Raw genomic sequence first — 16,294 nt, forward strand, 5'->3', positions numbered from 1 at the left:
GTCTTCCCAGGAGTCAGTGACAGGCGTGCCGGGGTCCGCAGGTTGACGGTTGCTGTGATTGTCCACTGCCGCTCCGAGAGGAGTCAGCTCAGAGAGCTTTATAACTGCGCGTCTTGGAGCTCACAGGGAAGGGAGTTCAGGCCTGTAGCAACTTGAAGACTGCTGGAGTGGGAGGCGGCCTGACGAGGAGGTTTCAAATCCTGGCTCCTAGAGTTTACCTCTTCCTCCCAGACTCAGAGGAATGAAAGCTTGGAAGATGTTACAAAAAGAGGCTGGATGGAAACTGTCATTTGAACACGATTGCAGGAATATCTAGAAGTCTTGATAGAAACTGTAGGAAGCCAAAAAGACTGGATAATGTGTACAGTAAACGGGGAAGAAATCACCCATTTTCAATGAAGTCCAAGATGGCCTGGGGCTGACTTTTCTGTAAGGTCACAGAAAGCTCAGTGTGCTATCTTCTCAACCCTCTGGAGTCCTCCCTAAGCACCCCCCAACACACACACATGTATACTTCTTTAGGGGCCTTTCATGATGACCTCCATCCTCAGTTTCTGGTTTTCTGTCCCAAGTCCTGCTCCTGGCACACTCGCTGTGAACATGTTTTACACTTCGCTGTCTCAGCTTGGAAGGAGGGCTTAGCCAAAGCCCACTGCCTGACTTTCCTACTGGGGCCACCCTTGCTCCAGAAGCCCCTTCTACTGCACCCAGGCATTACTGCTGTGAAGAAGCGTCTCAACTTGGACCCCATGCAGAGTTCCCCAAGGGCTCCTTCTATAGGCCGATTCCCCCACAGCCCTTAGGCGTGGATCCTTGCTGTGACAGGCCCCAGCCTCCTCCAGCTATTCCTTAATTCCCTCCTTGGTCTCTGGATTTTGATCGAAATTGTTATTCTGTTGGCTTCAAGTTCAAACTGCCAGCCTGGACAGGATCTAGGAATCAATCAAGTTCAATCCCCTCATTGTACATAAAAGGAAACTGGGGCATGGAGCCTCTTCTGTAGCTCTCTACCCCTAATTTCAGGAAACCTTTCCTCAAGTCTCCTTTGCTGGAGTATTTGGAGAGACAGGTCATTTTTTCCCCCTGGGATGACTTGGAGTAAGGTAGATTCTTCACTGAGGTGGAAAGATAAGCTGGATGACTCACATGTTATATTATTAGGAGGCGTTTGTGTGAAAAATATTCCCTGGCTACTGCAGTTGTAGCTGTGCGTAGAAGTGTATATTATTTAAGCTGTCTAAGAATTTAAATACAAAATTAGAAAAACGAAGAATCTTTATAAAATGTCAAACAATTTGCTAGTTCAAAATGGGACATTCATAGCAATGTGGCAGACCATGTGAAATAGGTACAAGTTTGGTAAGATGGCATTGGTGAGAAGATTAGCTTAAACTGAGAAAAGTTGGCAAATCAAGGAGAGTATCTATTCTTTTGGTGTTTTCTGGGTCTGCTACTCTTATTTAAGAAAAAAGGGAGGGGGCTGTGTCTTTATTTTGGGATTCCCACCATTCCCTAACCTACCAGCTAGAAACCTTCATGGCTCTGTGTCCCTCAGGGGACATGTTGGAGCCAGCCCCCAGCTCACATAGAACTCTGATCTCCTTTGGGAGCTATGAGTTACCAATTATATGCTACACCAGGGACATAATTGAACTTCACCACACGAAGGCTGGGGACAGTCAAGGGATCTGTCAGGGAGGCAGAATCTGTGGTCTCCAGTGGGAAAGTCTGGACATGGTTTTCCAAGATTTTCTGTAATCTAGGGGAGTTTGGCTGGTTCTAAAAGCAACTGAAGCAGGCACGGAGGGGCCACCTGCATTTCACATCTCTCTGACAGTGTGGAAGAGGTTCTGGGCACCGCAGTGCATCCCAGGTTGGTCGTCACAGAACGTGAGGCACCACTGGTTTTCTGTGAGTAGAGGCCAGAGATAGTACACGTGCTCGGTACATTCAACATTCTCTGTACGGTGAAGCATTGTCTCAACCAAATGCTGTTGGTGTGCTTCCGCCCCACAGGAAGAACTGGGTTAAAGTCATTCATACCTTAGCTCTGGAAGAGAAGGGATTATGGATGATCCAGGAATTGCTTTATAGCAACTTGTCTTGTGCTGACCAGACAGATGGGTCAGTAACAGCCAGAATGCAGACAGTAAGATTTCCTATGCCTTTTAAGAGCTTGTAAAAATGGTATTTTCTTGGTAATTCCAAGAAGAGTGTTTCGCAGGGCAAGGCCATGACTGAATAAAGACCTTATTTTTCAGAAACATCTACTTGTAGAAGTCACATGTCACTGATGATTAACTGAATATAGATATGTTTAGAGGTAAGAGTGAACACTTCCCCATTCACTGCTCTGTGATGGTGGAGGTGAAATGGCAAAGGTGCCAGGATCAAGTTTGTTTTGCTGAAACCATTTTATTCCAAAGAATTTATAAAGTGAAATATTTATTCTAACTCTTTAAAGAATGATTATCATCTTTCAGATGAAAATTCCAGATACTAATCTCTTCCTAAAATTAAGAATTCCATTTTCCCCCATGGAAAGTATATACTGTATTAAATCATAATTCATATGCACAAAATATAGTGCACTCTTAAATTCAGGAGCAAGGTGTATGTGTTTCTTGGGCGCACAACCCTCAAGAAATGTTTCTGTCATTGCTCTGACTAGGCTCAAAGTTGGGAAGTGGGAGTGGAGTGGGCCTGCATTAGCATCCATCTGTTCACAGCAGAAGTGAAAGTGATGCTTATTGGACTTGAGTGAACCGCAGAAGAAGCAATGTGCTTGGATCCCAGAGGGCCTTTTTGTGAGGAAGGGTTATTATTGTTTATTTACATCTCATTGATCAAAAGGGGAGGAGAATGGGCAGAGGAGGCAGTGTTGCCCCACGTGGTTTATTTGGTTGAAATGAGTTGATTAATTCCTGCCCCTGCACTAGCCAACACCTGCTGCTGCCTCATTGGTCTTTTTCAGAGTCGCCAGTGCTTGGAACAGGGCCTGACACATGGCAGACCTTCAGTAAATATTCGCTAAATGAACCTATACATTTAGTTGGAACTCTAAGTATCGTATGTATTTCTATTTGCTTAAAATGTCCCCCCACCCCTGTTTTTTTGCAGGGAAAAGAAATACCTTTCTTACCCCTGTAAGCCAAATTTTATAGCATTGTACCTCTCTAGGTATGAGGAGTGGGGGGGGAAGAAATTTTTTTAACGTACTGACACCTACTCGGTGTTAAATTTCCCAACAGAAAACCTTGTTCTCCCATAGGCTGATTGCACAGTAAATAACTATAAGCTCTGCTTTTCGGGCCATTGGTTTTTATTGCCATCTCTGGGTTCTTTCATTGCTTTCGTGCGACCAGTCAGAGGGAGGGGAAAGTAAAAGTGAAATCAGAAAATTCTTTTGGCATTTGGGGGAGGAGAGGCAAAAAACAATAGTGAAAGTCAAGATCATAGGACCAAAAGACATCTTATTTCTTTACCTACAAACCTCTCTTTGCATAAAATGATCTAATGCAGTCCATATAAAAGGACATCAACTGTAGAATCTGTCGGCCAGTTTTGGAATAAAGTGGAATATTAAAACAGACTACAGTCGTGTGTTGCTTAACGATGGGGACATGCTCTGAAAGATGTGTCGTTAGGTGATGTTGTCGTTGTGCAAACATCATAGAGCGTACTTACACAAAGCTAGATGGTATAGCCTGCTACACACCTAGGCTATGTGGTGCTAATCTTATGGGACCCTGTTGTATATGTGGTCCGTCGTTGACCAAAACTTTACGATGCGGTTCATGACTGTGCTTTTATTTGAGCAGCCAGAACTGTAGGTTACAGTGAGCCTGTCCCTGGAGCACTGGCCAGGCGCCTCTGCCCTTTCTGCCATATGCTATGACACGTTAATATGCTCTGCTGACCTTTTTGTTTGTTTCTTAGTTTGACGTCAACAACAAGAGCCAGTTCTGATGCTCTGCAGGGGCGATATGCAGCTCCTGAACTGGAAGTAAGTTCATTTCCTTTTCTCATCCTGTTCGTCTCAGAAGACCCATTTTTCAGGAAGCCTTTTTATGTTTATTTGCATCTTTATTGATCTGCATTTTATGATCCCATTTTTTTCCTTGGGAAAGGAGAATACAGTTTTTGGACAGAAAAAGAAATGTCCTGTATATACTATGGGATTAAAATGAATCCTGGCTTGTTCCTCCAGCAAAATTGGCCTCTTCTTGTTGGCGTCATGCTGCCCGTCTCCCACCAGAGGCCTGGGTAGCTTTGTCAGCCTTCTCTCTGCTCTTTTCCTCTGTCGTAATGGAATATGTGTGGTTTTTTAAACTTCTCATCCATTCCTCTGTTTTATACCTGTCTGTGCCCTCCATTCATAGCATGACCATGAAGTTATGTGATAGCTGTTCTGAAGGAGGAAAGAAAGATGAAGAAGGGAAGGAACAAGCATTTGTTCTATGCCACACTGCTGAGCATGATATATGCATGGGGTTGTTTAACCATCCGGTCATTGGGTAAAGAATTGTGAACAAAGGGGTGTGGGTCCCAAGAATCAGGGGGGTCAGCAGATGCCTATTGGTCAGCAGATGTCTGTTGTTTTTTCACTTGTGTAAAAGTCTTTTTCTGGGGCCCTCAATGGAACATCCACCAAACGTCCATCAAAAAAGGTCTGATCAGATGGAGGCAGCCAGGAAGAGACCCAGCCTTGACCCCAAGAATGGAAAGAACGGGAGGTTCCACTGAAGCCTAAGACTTAGAGCACTTGCTGTGTGCCAGGCACTCTTCTAAGAGCTACGTATGTGAGTTCTTTGAGTCCTCATAAAAACCCAATGAGGGGTTTTTTTTTCTTTTCTTCTTTTTTTTTTTTTTTTTGAGGAAGATTAGCCCTGAGCTAACATCCACCACCAACCCTCCTCTTTTTGCTGAGGAAGACTGGCCCTGAGCTAACATCTGTGCCCATCTTCATCTGTTTTTCATGTCGGACGCCTGCCACAGCATGGCCGGATAAGCGGTGCCTAGGGATGCAAATCTGCGGACCCTGGGCCACTGAAGTGGAGCGCGTGAACTTAACCGCTGTGCCACCAGGCTGGCCCCCCCAATGAGGGTTTTATCTCCATTTTACAGAAGGAAAAAATAGAAACATTAAGTCATTTACTCTTTTGATTTGCCAGCATATAAACTGTGCACTGGCTCCAGAGTCTGTTCCTTACCACTGCTGCCCAAGGGCTCAGCTGCTATCTCCTGGCCCTGCTGCCCACCCTGCTTGGCACTGGCCCTGGCTGCATTCTAATCACTTTCCCTGGATGGGAGAGCCCTGCTGTTTGTGTAGAGATGGCACTTTTTTCTGCAGCTGGGTCTCTGGGGATGGTCCTTCCTGCACCTGACCTACAGATAGTGAACCATTATGAAGGGCTCTCAGTCTGCCAGCATCATTCACCAGCTCTTTATGTCACTTAAAAAGGAGAAAACTGGGCTGAGGTTAATAGGTTCCTGCCTATTCTGCAGAAGAGAATGGTCTCCAGAAGGCAGGCGTTTGTTCCCACCACTGACTGGGTGACCACCTGCGGAGGCTGCACTGCTGTGGTTTCAGTGTCCCCACTGTGTACAGAGTTAAAGCTCAAAGAACAGGCAGTCTCTCAGCTAGATTTCAGAGAGGATGTTTTTCTTCTCATTCCAAGGAAAAACGTCCCAGTGTTTCCTTCTGAACTGGAGAGCATGCTGGGCGGAAGTGGGTTTGCTGTCCTCGCATCACGTTTCACAGGATATACCTTCGAAAGCGAGAGTTAGTGGTTTCTTTTGGTAACATGAGCTTCAAAAGAACTAGGACCCCACCACACCATGTCTTTGGGCCCACTGAGTGGATCAGTGAATCTTAGACTGTGTCCTTGATCCAAGATTCCGTCAAGGCCAATCCCTCTATTACAAGTTTCCTTGATGCAAGAGGGAAACAGGGGCTTGGCCTTGAGGTGTATAAATGGGATGAAGCCTCAGGCTCCTGTGTCCTTGTCTCTGGCTCCCTGGAGTAGAAATAGCATCAGCCAGAAAGTGCCGAGGACCCAGCACTTCCCAGACTGTCTTTATACATGTAGTGTTTCTTCTGTTTAACAGAGTCCTTCTGGAGTATGCAGTGACTTTTTATAACCTGTTACTCTTCTAATTTACTTTATTGTTTTGAGTAGGTCAGAATCATGGTACGAAATTTGAAATGTACCAAAGACTCTTCAAAGGAAAGCGTCCCGTCCATCCATGTTTTCGGCCCCCCTGCCTCCATCGAGGCAGCAGTTTAGCAGCCTGATTTTAATAGGAATGAGGCCAGGCCTGCTGCTTCCAGACCCCTTAGCTTTGCCAGGACTGACGCTGGCGGCTCCACCGTCACCTGGATGCTGCATGATGCATGTTGTCTCTTGAGAATCACGGATCTTGGAGTTTCCGTCCTGCATTCTGTCCTAGCCCTGCCACTAAGCTAGTTTTGTGACTTCAGGCCAGTTATTTAACCTGCCTGACCTCAGTTTCCTCAACTGTAAACAGGATAATAGCCCCAGCCTCCTAGGTAGAAGGGGATTGAATAGAGTAGGGAGTAGAGCGGAGCGTCAGGAGTGGGTTTCGTGAGAGCAGGGTCTTGTCTCGCTCGCTCTGTGTTTCAGGTTGAGACGGAGCACAGGATGTGCAGGATATTTATTAGGGATCAACACACATGGAGGGAAGAGGGGGCAAAGAGGAGGCAGCACTGGGTAGCTGCTAAAGTCAAAGGGTGCTGCAGGCTGGACAAGGCCTCCGCTAACCCCATGGGGGCTCCAGAGCAGATAGGACCCGGCAGAGCCGTGCCTGGGGGTCAGCGGCTGGGCCTTTACACCCCTGCTGGGAGCACTCACTCCGTGGGGCTGCCCAGGAAGGGTTTGCTCTAGGGCAAGGTGACTCTGCAGCTGGGGCAAAGCCTGGAGCTGCTGGTCTCTGGCTCTGTCTGCTCCCAGCAATCACGGTAGCTGAGCGAGCGCTCAGAGTGCGCCTGTGAAGGGGATGCAGGTGGCTCCCCTCCACGTCCGTTGTATTTCCTATTACCAGCACTCGAGCATCTAGGGAGAACAGTTGCTTAGTCAGAACCTTCCGAAGGCATGATGCATGCAGTTCAGGGCCTGGGACGTAGTTCAGACAGGGGAAGAAGCCTTGGTATGTGGGCGGCCTTCAGAGCCTACTGATGTGGAGAGAAGCAGAGAAGCACAAACCAAACCTGACTGTTGGTTTTGCTTTCCCAGGTAGCTCGGTGTTGCTTTTGCTTCGGCCCCGACGGAGAGAGTAAGTGGAGAGCTTTCCTTCCGTGCATCCGTGCGGCCCTGCAGCCCTGTAGCTCTAGTCTGTAGGCATTTGGGATTCAGACACAAATAGCTGAAGCGGCAAAGGGAAACTTCTATTCCAAAGCCGGTTTTCTGTTTATACACTTTTCACATTCTTCCCCAGCGGTGTCTGGGTTTTGTTTGTTCCTGTTGGTTCTGGCAGGCAAGAATCAGTCTATATTTTGGCTCCAATTTGTTAAATCATACAGTGAGATTTAGGGAAGCAGGAAGTACATTTTTTACAGGAATGATTTGGAAAATACCAAGAGGCCCTGACACCTCATTGTTGGCCTGTTTATTTCCTTCAACTTTCTTCTTGGATTGGAGGATCCCAGGGGCTTGGGTCTCTCAGTTTCTTCTTTTTTTTTGAGGAAGATTGGCCCTGAGCTAACATCTGTTGCCCATCTTCTTCTTCTTTTTTTTTCCTTTGTCTCCCCAAAGCCCCAGTACATAGTTGTAGGTCATCCTGGTTCCTCTGTGTGAGATGCCACCTCAGTGTAGCCTGTTGAGCAGTGCTAGGTCCATGCCCAGGATGTGAACCGGCGAAACCCCAGGGCCACTGAAGCAGAGCGTGTGAACTTAACCACTCGGCCATGGGGCCGGCCCCTCTCTCTCACTTTCTTCTGAGCTTAAAATCAGTTTTATTTAAGCTGATCTTCTGCTCTGTTAAAATAAATGTGGCATTAGGTGACTCATCCTGTTAACAAGGTTCTGGGGTGGGTGGGGGTTTTGACTTAGGGCAGAGATGAAAATTGCCTGAGGGCACAAATCGCTTTTGACGTCTTTTCCGTTCAACGGCCCTTGGGCTTGAAATTAGTGAGTGTGGCTTTGCTAACCCTGTCCGTGTGCATGTGTTCACCCATTGAGTGCATGCTGGCTTTGTGGTTCACAGACACTGAAGAGCAGCAGAATGTGAAAGAGGGACCACGGGTCGTTTATGATGAGAAGAAAGGCACCGTCTATAGCTATTCCTACTTCCACTTCGTGTTCTTCTTGGCTTCCCTCTATGTGATGATGACCGTCACCAACTGGTTCAAGTGAGTGGCCCGTTGTCTTAGACGTTTCAAAAGGGTGGTCTTTTAAGACTCCAAGCCAAGTCCTGTTCTTTAAAGTCCTGAGACACAGGTCAGATCTGGAGTCCACTAAACTCCTCTCCTAGTGCTGTTGTCCTCACAACCTTTACAGAAACATGTTTTAACCCTAGAACTTGGCAATGCCTGCTGCCCCTTTAAGAAACTGGAAGGTCGACTCCATATGGGCGGCTTGAAGAGCATAGTAATAGTGATGGAGGAAAACTGGGAATTCTTAAGCAATGGTCTGCTTTTAAGAAAGAGAAAATACCCCATTTTCTACTTTTTTTCGGTCTTTTTCCCCTCCTTGTTTTACACTTTCATTACTACAGTACGAAACATCTATTTTTTTAAGAACTGACTAATATAGAAGTCTGAAAAGTAACAGTAACCCTCTCCCCACCACCCCAGGAACCGCTGCGAACGATTTTGTGTGTACCCTTTCATTCCTTTTCTAGGCGTTTACAAGCCTATGTAATTTTTTTTAACATCAATGCGATTACACATATTTTCCTCCTTGAGGATTTTTTTTTTACCTTGGCGATTCTTGGTGGATCTGACTTCCCTGCCACTACATAGGAGTTCTTTTTAAATCATAGAGATTCTTTTTGTTTCTTTCTGGATCAGTTTTTGACTGATCCAGAGTTTCTATTGGATCATAATTTTTTATACCTTCGGATATACTTAGGATAGATATTTAGGCTCCTTGGGCTCTTTTATTCGTTCCTTCAGCAAACATTGAGTGGCTCCCTGTGGGCACACTGTTGTGTGTGGCAGGGATTATAATGTAATGGGGGAGAATCAAATCAAGGACGGTGTGTCAGACAGTGACGAGTATTGGGGAGAAAAATAAAATGAGGAAGAGGAATGAGGAGCAGCCAACGGGGTTGGGGCTGGCGGGGTCAGCGGTTTCAAAGGGGGTGATCAGGGAAGGGTTCACTGAGGAAATTCTTCCCAAGCATCCTCCTGAGGGAGGAAGGGGCAGGGGGTGTTTCTCATGCTTCCCAGGGATACTTTGAGAATTGGTGGAAAATTTTGCCTTGGGAAGCTTAAGAAAGGATAGAGGAAGCTATAGTCAAAAAGGCAAGTGATAATAAATGTTGTTGAGGATGTAGAGACGTTGGAACCCTTACACTCCTGGTGGGATTGTAAAATGGTGCAGCCACTTTGGGAAACAGTTGGGCAGTTCCTCAAAATGTTAAACGTAGAGTTATGGTGTGATCTGACACTTCCACTCCTAAGTATATACCCAAAAGAAAAAACGGCAACAACGTTTGTCCACACAAAAACTTGTACACAGATGTTCATAGCAGCATTATTCGTAATCCACAAAAAAGGGCGATCAACCCCAATGTCCATCAACTGATGAATGAATAGACAAAATGTGCTGCAAATGGGAGGGCAGCTAAAGGGTGCAGGATTTCTTTTTGGGGTGATGAGAATGTTCTAAAATTGATTGTGGTGGTGATTACACAAGTCTACTAACATAATAAAGCCATTGACGTGTACACTTCGAAGGGATGTGAATTATATCTGAATTGAGTTGTTAACGAAAGAAGAAAAAAGAAAGGCTGGAGGGGGCAGAGAAGCAAGGAGACTTGGCGGCAAAGACCGTCTCCCCACCTGTTCTCTTCCTGCTCTGACCGTAGCTGGGTCTCTTGTTTCCACAGCTATGAAAGTGCCAACATCGAAACCTTCTTCAGCAGGAGCTGGTCCATCTTCTGGGTCAAGATGGCCTCCTGCTGGATATGTGTGCTGTTATACCTGTGGACGCTGGTCGCGCCCCTCTGCTGTCCCTCTCGGCAGTTTTCCGTGTGAGGCTCTGAGCAGCCCCCTTGGTGCAGCAGGCCTGCAGGCCGGAAGTGACGCCTTTGAACAAGTGTCCCAGGCATTCGAGCAGTGACTGGCACTTTGTGAAAAGCTGGCATCCCCTGGCTGGCTCGAATGGGTCTGGAAAAGATCTCAGAAAAGAAATCTCCTAATTAGCTTTTTTGCTTCTGAAATTCGAAAAGAAACTATCAGTTTGTCCCAAAAGAATTGAAAATTTCAACCAAAGTGATTATGAGAGATAATATATTTTGTATGTGTTTTACACCTAAAAACGGGGATAGTAATCAGGCTAGTGTTTGCCTTCTGCATGTTTGTACCAAAACTTAATTTGGGGCACAACATCTTAGAACAGGGATGAAAAATTTACCTTGTGTGGCCCATCATTCGTATTCTTGGAACAGGAAAATATGCCAAAATCCTGAGCCCTCAGCCCCTGACAGAAAGCAGACCCCACTCCCACCCCTCAGCCTGCAGGCCCCCTGCTCCCGGCTCCCTGGTGTTTCTAGGGTACAAGAGGAAACACCTGCTTTGAACTCCACCCTTGTGCTGTTTCCTCCTGGCCCCCAACGTTTCCCTTCAAAGTTGTGATGCTGGGAATCAGACTTCACTCTCTGCCCTGACCCGTCCCAGGGGTCCCGCATCCTTCTTGGGTTCAGCATCTTTGTTATAATGTGAAAAAGCACAATTTGCCGTCACCACCCGTGTGGCCCCTCACTGTATTATCACTACCTGATCCGAGTTACTGCAATAATTATGACTCTTATTTGTCGTGTTATTCACATGATTCTAGAACAATATTCATGTTGTTTTCTTTGCCTCAGCGGCGGAGGGTTGTAGTTCTTACTTGTTTGTGCTATTAATACTAACAATACTTTAGGACCTTACCTGAAAAGCTGCTTCTTGACTGAAGCCTGCTGCACCCCTCTTCCAGTTGTTGAGGTCAGCCCCCCAGTTTCTCTTCCACCTTGTGGCCTAAAAGCAAAAGGACTTTTGTTTTCCAGATCTGTAATTCGACCATGCTGTTCATGTGCATTATGGGTTTTGGGGAGTAGATTTTCTTTTTCTTTCTTTCTTCTTCTTTTTTCTGGGGGGGGGGGGGGGGCAAGATTGGCCCTGAGCTAACATCTGTGCCCATCTTCCTCTATTTTGTATATGGGACGCCTGCCACAGCATGGCTTGATGAGCAGTGCATAGGTCCTCTCCGGGATCTGCACCGGTGAACCCTGGGCCACCAGAGTGGAGAGCACAAACTTAACCACTACGCCACCTGCCAGCCTCTGGGGAGTAGATTTTCTGAAGAGAGGGTCCCAGGCAGCACCTCCAACAGGGCTGACCAGACCAGGCCTATTGTGCAAGTTGGGAAGTGACCACGTATACTTAGAAGAAAAGGTGGCCATAAAAAACATCCACAGAAATCTCTAAAATACACACTTGCGAAGTAACACTCATGAGAGATTTGACTTTACGCACCTGCCCAAGAAGATGTCCATTTTCAGTGTTGATGTTGTCAGTCAGGCAAGTTTTTACTCAGTGGAAAGTCTGTTAGCGACCCCAGTGAGACATGGTGGGGTCACTTCCTTAGTGTTTCACGCAGGGTGGAAAGAGTCGCCTCCAGCTTCCTGGCAGAGAGGGTCTGAGAATGAGAAGACGTGGCCTGTGCTTGCTTTCTGGGCCCTCCTGTTTGAGTTGGGCAGAATCGGGTCCCACCTAAGCTGGGTTCCAGTGTGCCAAAATGCTAGCATGGGAAATTCATCAAATTCTTCACCTCTACTCCTTTGCCCTCCTTCCAGGAAAACAAGGGGGGAAAACAGATACGATGGATGAATTCCTCTAGGAACTGCCTTATTTACAATGTTTGAGATTCAGTTTCAAAAGGCACTCATTATGTGTGCGTGTGAGAGCCTTGTTTTGTAAACTTTATCAAGTTTCTTTTTTTGTAGGCCAGGAGCTCTCTGAGTTCTATAGGGGAAAGATCATCTGGAGTCACGGATGAGTAGCCTTCCTGTGCAGCCCCTGGTTAGGCCAATGGAAGTGGGAGCACTGTGGGCTGGGTCAGGTGGAAGGAGTGGGGGTGTGGGTCGCAGTGGCTGGTGCAGTGCCACATGGCTCTGGGGACCCTGAGACTGGCTTTAGGAAAGGCCCCGAGAAGAGACAAATCAAGAGCTGGGGTGGTGTCAGTAACTCGTTTCATTATGTCTTCTTCCTGCTGGGGTCCAGCTGGGTCTGACAGCCAGCTGTGTGCTTTTAGAACTGGCCCTTACAGCAGGTCACAGTCGGGCTGACAAGGCCGTTATGCCTTGGCTGGCCTTCGTTGGGCCCCCTTCCCTTGCAGAAGAGCTCAGGGAAACTTAAAGGAAAGGACGTTGCCAGCGGCAGGGCCCTCGGAGCTTCCTTGCTTAGCCTGCCCAGTCGCCCCACGTTTTCCAGCTGCATAAGACTTGGTTTGTGGCCTGAAGTTCCCGTCACAGCTTGGTCTGATGCGAGAGGAAGAGGTATGGTCACTCTGATTTTTATTCTCAACTGAAAATTTCAGCAAGTTTATCTGAATGATCGAGAGAGACGTGGATGTCCTCTGAGGACTGAGGGCACATAAATAAGGTGGATTTTCATGATTATTGATTGTAATAAACCATCCTCAGGGAGTGAGTCAGCATTCGTGGGTTTAAAGAACCTACATGTTTGTGCTATCGAGATTTAAGAAACTGGAAACATTGTGCCAATTGCTTTGAGTTGCTGTAATGGTGGTGTTCATCTGATAAACTCACTGAGAGCTTTTAAAATGATAGAGCTTTGCTTCCTACACCTTTTTGTACATGATTTAAAGAATGCATTCCCAGAAGCTGCTGGTCAGACTCCTTTAACCATGAAAGCCTAAAAAGACTTTTTAAAAACTGTATGTGTATATTTCCTCTGTGCCGTTCATACAGTGTGGGAATTTTTGCCCCTCTCGTTTTCCTGAGTAAAAACTCTTAAGTGGGGCCAGGGAGGGTTGCTGTGTACCTAGATGTGTCACCTGACCGGAGGCTTTTCTATCAAAGCCTTTGGAAACCCTCCTTCGTCCTGACTGGGTCGAGTTTTTGTAATCCTGGTTAGTTGATTTGTCTCTGTCTTCACAGTTTTTTGGGAAATGGCTTGAAGGAGTTGTTTGCCAGAGGAGTTTGGAACTCTTTTGTGGAGTAGATGGTCCGTGTGTCTGTGGGGTGACTGGGGCTTCGGAGTTCCGGTGCCCATCAGGAATGGCCAGCAGGGGGGCTCCCACAGCGCCTTGTTTGTTTCTCATCCTCAGAGGATCTTTCATCCTGGATGCCTTCCGTGTAGTACTAATTCCCCCCACCCGCATTGTCACCTCTGCCTTTTTGAGAGTACGTACTTATTTAATGTTGGCCAGTTCCCACCACTGGTGCTCTTTGTCACCCTACAAAGGGTGATTTATTCCAGAGCCTGCATTTCAGCTGTCAGGACTTTTTTCTCCCTTTCCTGCCTGTCTGAATAGCATCTCATTTTGATGTCCACTCGTGTCCCACCCCTCTGGGAAGTGAAAGTGGGCTCAACCTACAGCTGCGGAGGGTCTGACCTTGAGCTGAGACCCTGCGCATCCAGAAAGCACTGGGCCCTCCTTAATGAGGGACAGTGCGGCAGCCGCTTGGCTGGCGGAATTCCCTGGGACGTTCTCCTTAATTTGCTAATAGAACTAACTCCCTGCGACTTTGTTCTTAAGGCCACTGTGTTTCCTGCCGTCTTTAATACATTTGTAGAGCCTCAGACATTTTAATCTACTGTTGCATTTCAGGCAGAAAAGGGCTCTCTCCTGTGGGACATGCTTTACAGACCCCAGAGCCGTTCACGCAGGTCTTTAGAACTAACACTAGCCTCTCTAAAGATCTTCCTTTCTGTTTTTTTCCCCTTAGTAAATCATTTGCAGAGGCATTCATTTTGAAGGGGGAAAATATTTGGCTTTTACCAAAGAGGTTTTCTGGTTTTTGTTTTTCTTTAAAAAGCAAAATCTTTTAAGAAAAAACTTAATTGGAGAGGACAGATTAAGAATGCCTATGTCCAAATCCACTTCTGTAAAAGTTTAATCATATTTATGTGAGTAACATAGTGGAAGAATTCTTCAAGGTAATCCTTTGGGGTAAAGGATCCTGGGAAATTCTCTCAGGTAAAGAAAGCTTGCAGCAGATGCGTAATATATGTCTTGAGAGCTATTTATAAGAAGTTTAAGAGGATTATTTTGTTTTCCTTTATTAAAGATTTAAGAGTTTTTTTACTTTGCAAGAAAACTCTACAAAAGTTTTATAGTCATAACTTTGTTAATTTTTTTAACTTTTCTGAAACAATTAGCTGTAGCCAAATTATGTGGTTATGTCTTGCTATTAGAATTTGAAAATGTAGTGTGTGTGGTGAATCTGCTGTTTGAAATTTATGATGCTCTCGAATATGGTTAGAGTTCTGGTAACTTTTTAAATAGTTACTTTTTTCCCTTTAGTCACAAAGGCAACTATGGATTTATATTTGTTTTTTGAGTGCTAATTTTTCTATGAGGTGTCTGAAGTTGACCAGTCTTTTCCTATGTAGAAAACTCAAAACTTGTTAACTCTGTACTTTAATAAAATTGAAAATTGAAAATCACGTTGTTTTTTTTCTGCCTTCTGTTGGGTATCTTTATACTTAATGTCCTTCCAGGTAGTTTTCCAAAGATATTGCCTTCAAATGTCAATCAGCTGTCTCTTAAGTCAGACTCATAGAATTTGTTCTGATTCTTGAGAATGAAAATACAAGACTGAAAACCCAAGCTTTTTGCCTTCTTCCCTCCGAACACCCCCATGGCCTGCTTCCTTCTTCCTGTTCTTAGGCTAGTGACCCACTCTCTGAAATGCGAGAATTAGAGTGAGTCTTGAAAGAAGGTAGTGTAAGTCCTCCAACATGGTTCTTGTTCACGCTGTGGCTATTCAAGGTCTTTTGCATTTCCCTTTAAAGTTTAGAATTAACTTGTCAATTCTCTTGATTGGGATGGCGTTGATTATATAGATCAATTGAGGAAGAATTGACATCATAACAACATTGAGTCTTCTGATCTGTGATTATATTTTTCATTTATATAGATCTTCTTTAATTTCTTTAGTAAAATTATTGCAGAACCTCTTAATCTCAAGTTCATGTGCCCGATGCATAGTAAGCCAAACCCTGAGACTTTGGTGCTTGGAGATGGAGAAAGGTGTATTGGAATTGGCCAAAATGAGAAAGTGGGAAGTGCGTTCTCTTCAAATTTGCCTAACAAGAGAAGGAGGCAGGGTTTTATAGAGCTAAGGGGTGGCAGGAGGAGATTTGGAGAGATAAAAGGATAATTTTCTTTCTTTCACTCCTGATGAGACTCTGGGCATCTTGGGCAATCTGGCTTCTGGCTTTGATGGCAGCTGGGGGCTGTAATCTGGTGGTCCTTGAAGGCATTCTCTTCCATAAAACAAGCTCATCTATCCTTGTGACCCTTGAGTCAGCCCTCAGGTTAAACAAGAAAACAGCAAGTTGACAAGATTAACTTCTTTACATAACGAGGTCAAAGGTAATCTTACTGAATATTTACAGTAACCCTCAGGTCCTCAGCTTCAGTATTGTATAATCCTTTTGTTTTTATCAAAATATTTTTATAGGGGCTTTAATCTTGATACTTGTAATCATTTTTATAAGATTAGGTCTCTGATCTTTAAAATTATGTGTATCCTATAAAATTTGCCAACTTAACCATTTTTAAGTGTCCGGTTCAGTTGTGTTAAGTACATTTACATTGTTGTGTAACCAATCTTATAAAACTGGAACCCCATATCCATTATACAACTCCCATTTCCCTCTGCCACCAGCCTCTGGCAATCAGCATTCTACTTTCTGTCTCTATGAATTTGTCATTTGCTCCATTTTTTTGCCCACGGCTTCTTCCTCATAGATGCCGTACTGTCCAGGTCTTCTGGCTTTTGATGGGTCATCCTCCCCACTTGGGCTTTGGAGTTGACCCCTTTTTGTTGTAAATGTTATCCATGGGTTTTTGGTTGTGCTATCTGGTGTTCT

The 16,294-nt window shown here is 45.4% G+C and overlaps 1 protein-coding gene across 3 annotated transcripts in view; it reads left to right on the forward strand.

Annotated features, from left to right (window-relative positions):
• SERINC5 (serine incorporator 5) overlaps positions 1-11,264 on the forward strand; it is an 84,844-nt gene extending 73,580 nt beyond the window's left edge. For all 3 annotated transcript variants that reach the window (XM_046666697.1, XM_046666698.1, XM_046666696.1), the window contains exons 9-12: positions 3,940-4,006; positions 7,257-7,296; positions 8,227-8,371; positions 10,075-11,264. In XM_046666697.1, the coding sequence (XP_046522653.1) occupies positions 3,940-4,006; positions 7,257-7,296; positions 8,227-8,371; positions 10,075-10,222 (400 nt within the window). In that variant the 3' untranslated portion in view covers positions 10,223-11,264. The remainder of the gene's footprint in view (positions 1-3,939; positions 4,007-7,256; positions 7,297-8,226; positions 8,372-10,074) is intronic.
• The last annotated feature ends 5,030 nt before the right edge of the window (positions 11,265-16,294 follow it).

This window comes from Equus quagga, chromosome 7, assembly GCF_021613505.1.
Source record: "Equus quagga isolate Etosha38 chromosome 7, UCLA_HA_Equagga_1.0, whole genome shotgun sequence".
Lineage (NCBI taxonomy): Eukaryota > Metazoa > Chordata > Mammalia > Perissodactyla > Equidae > Equus > Equus quagga.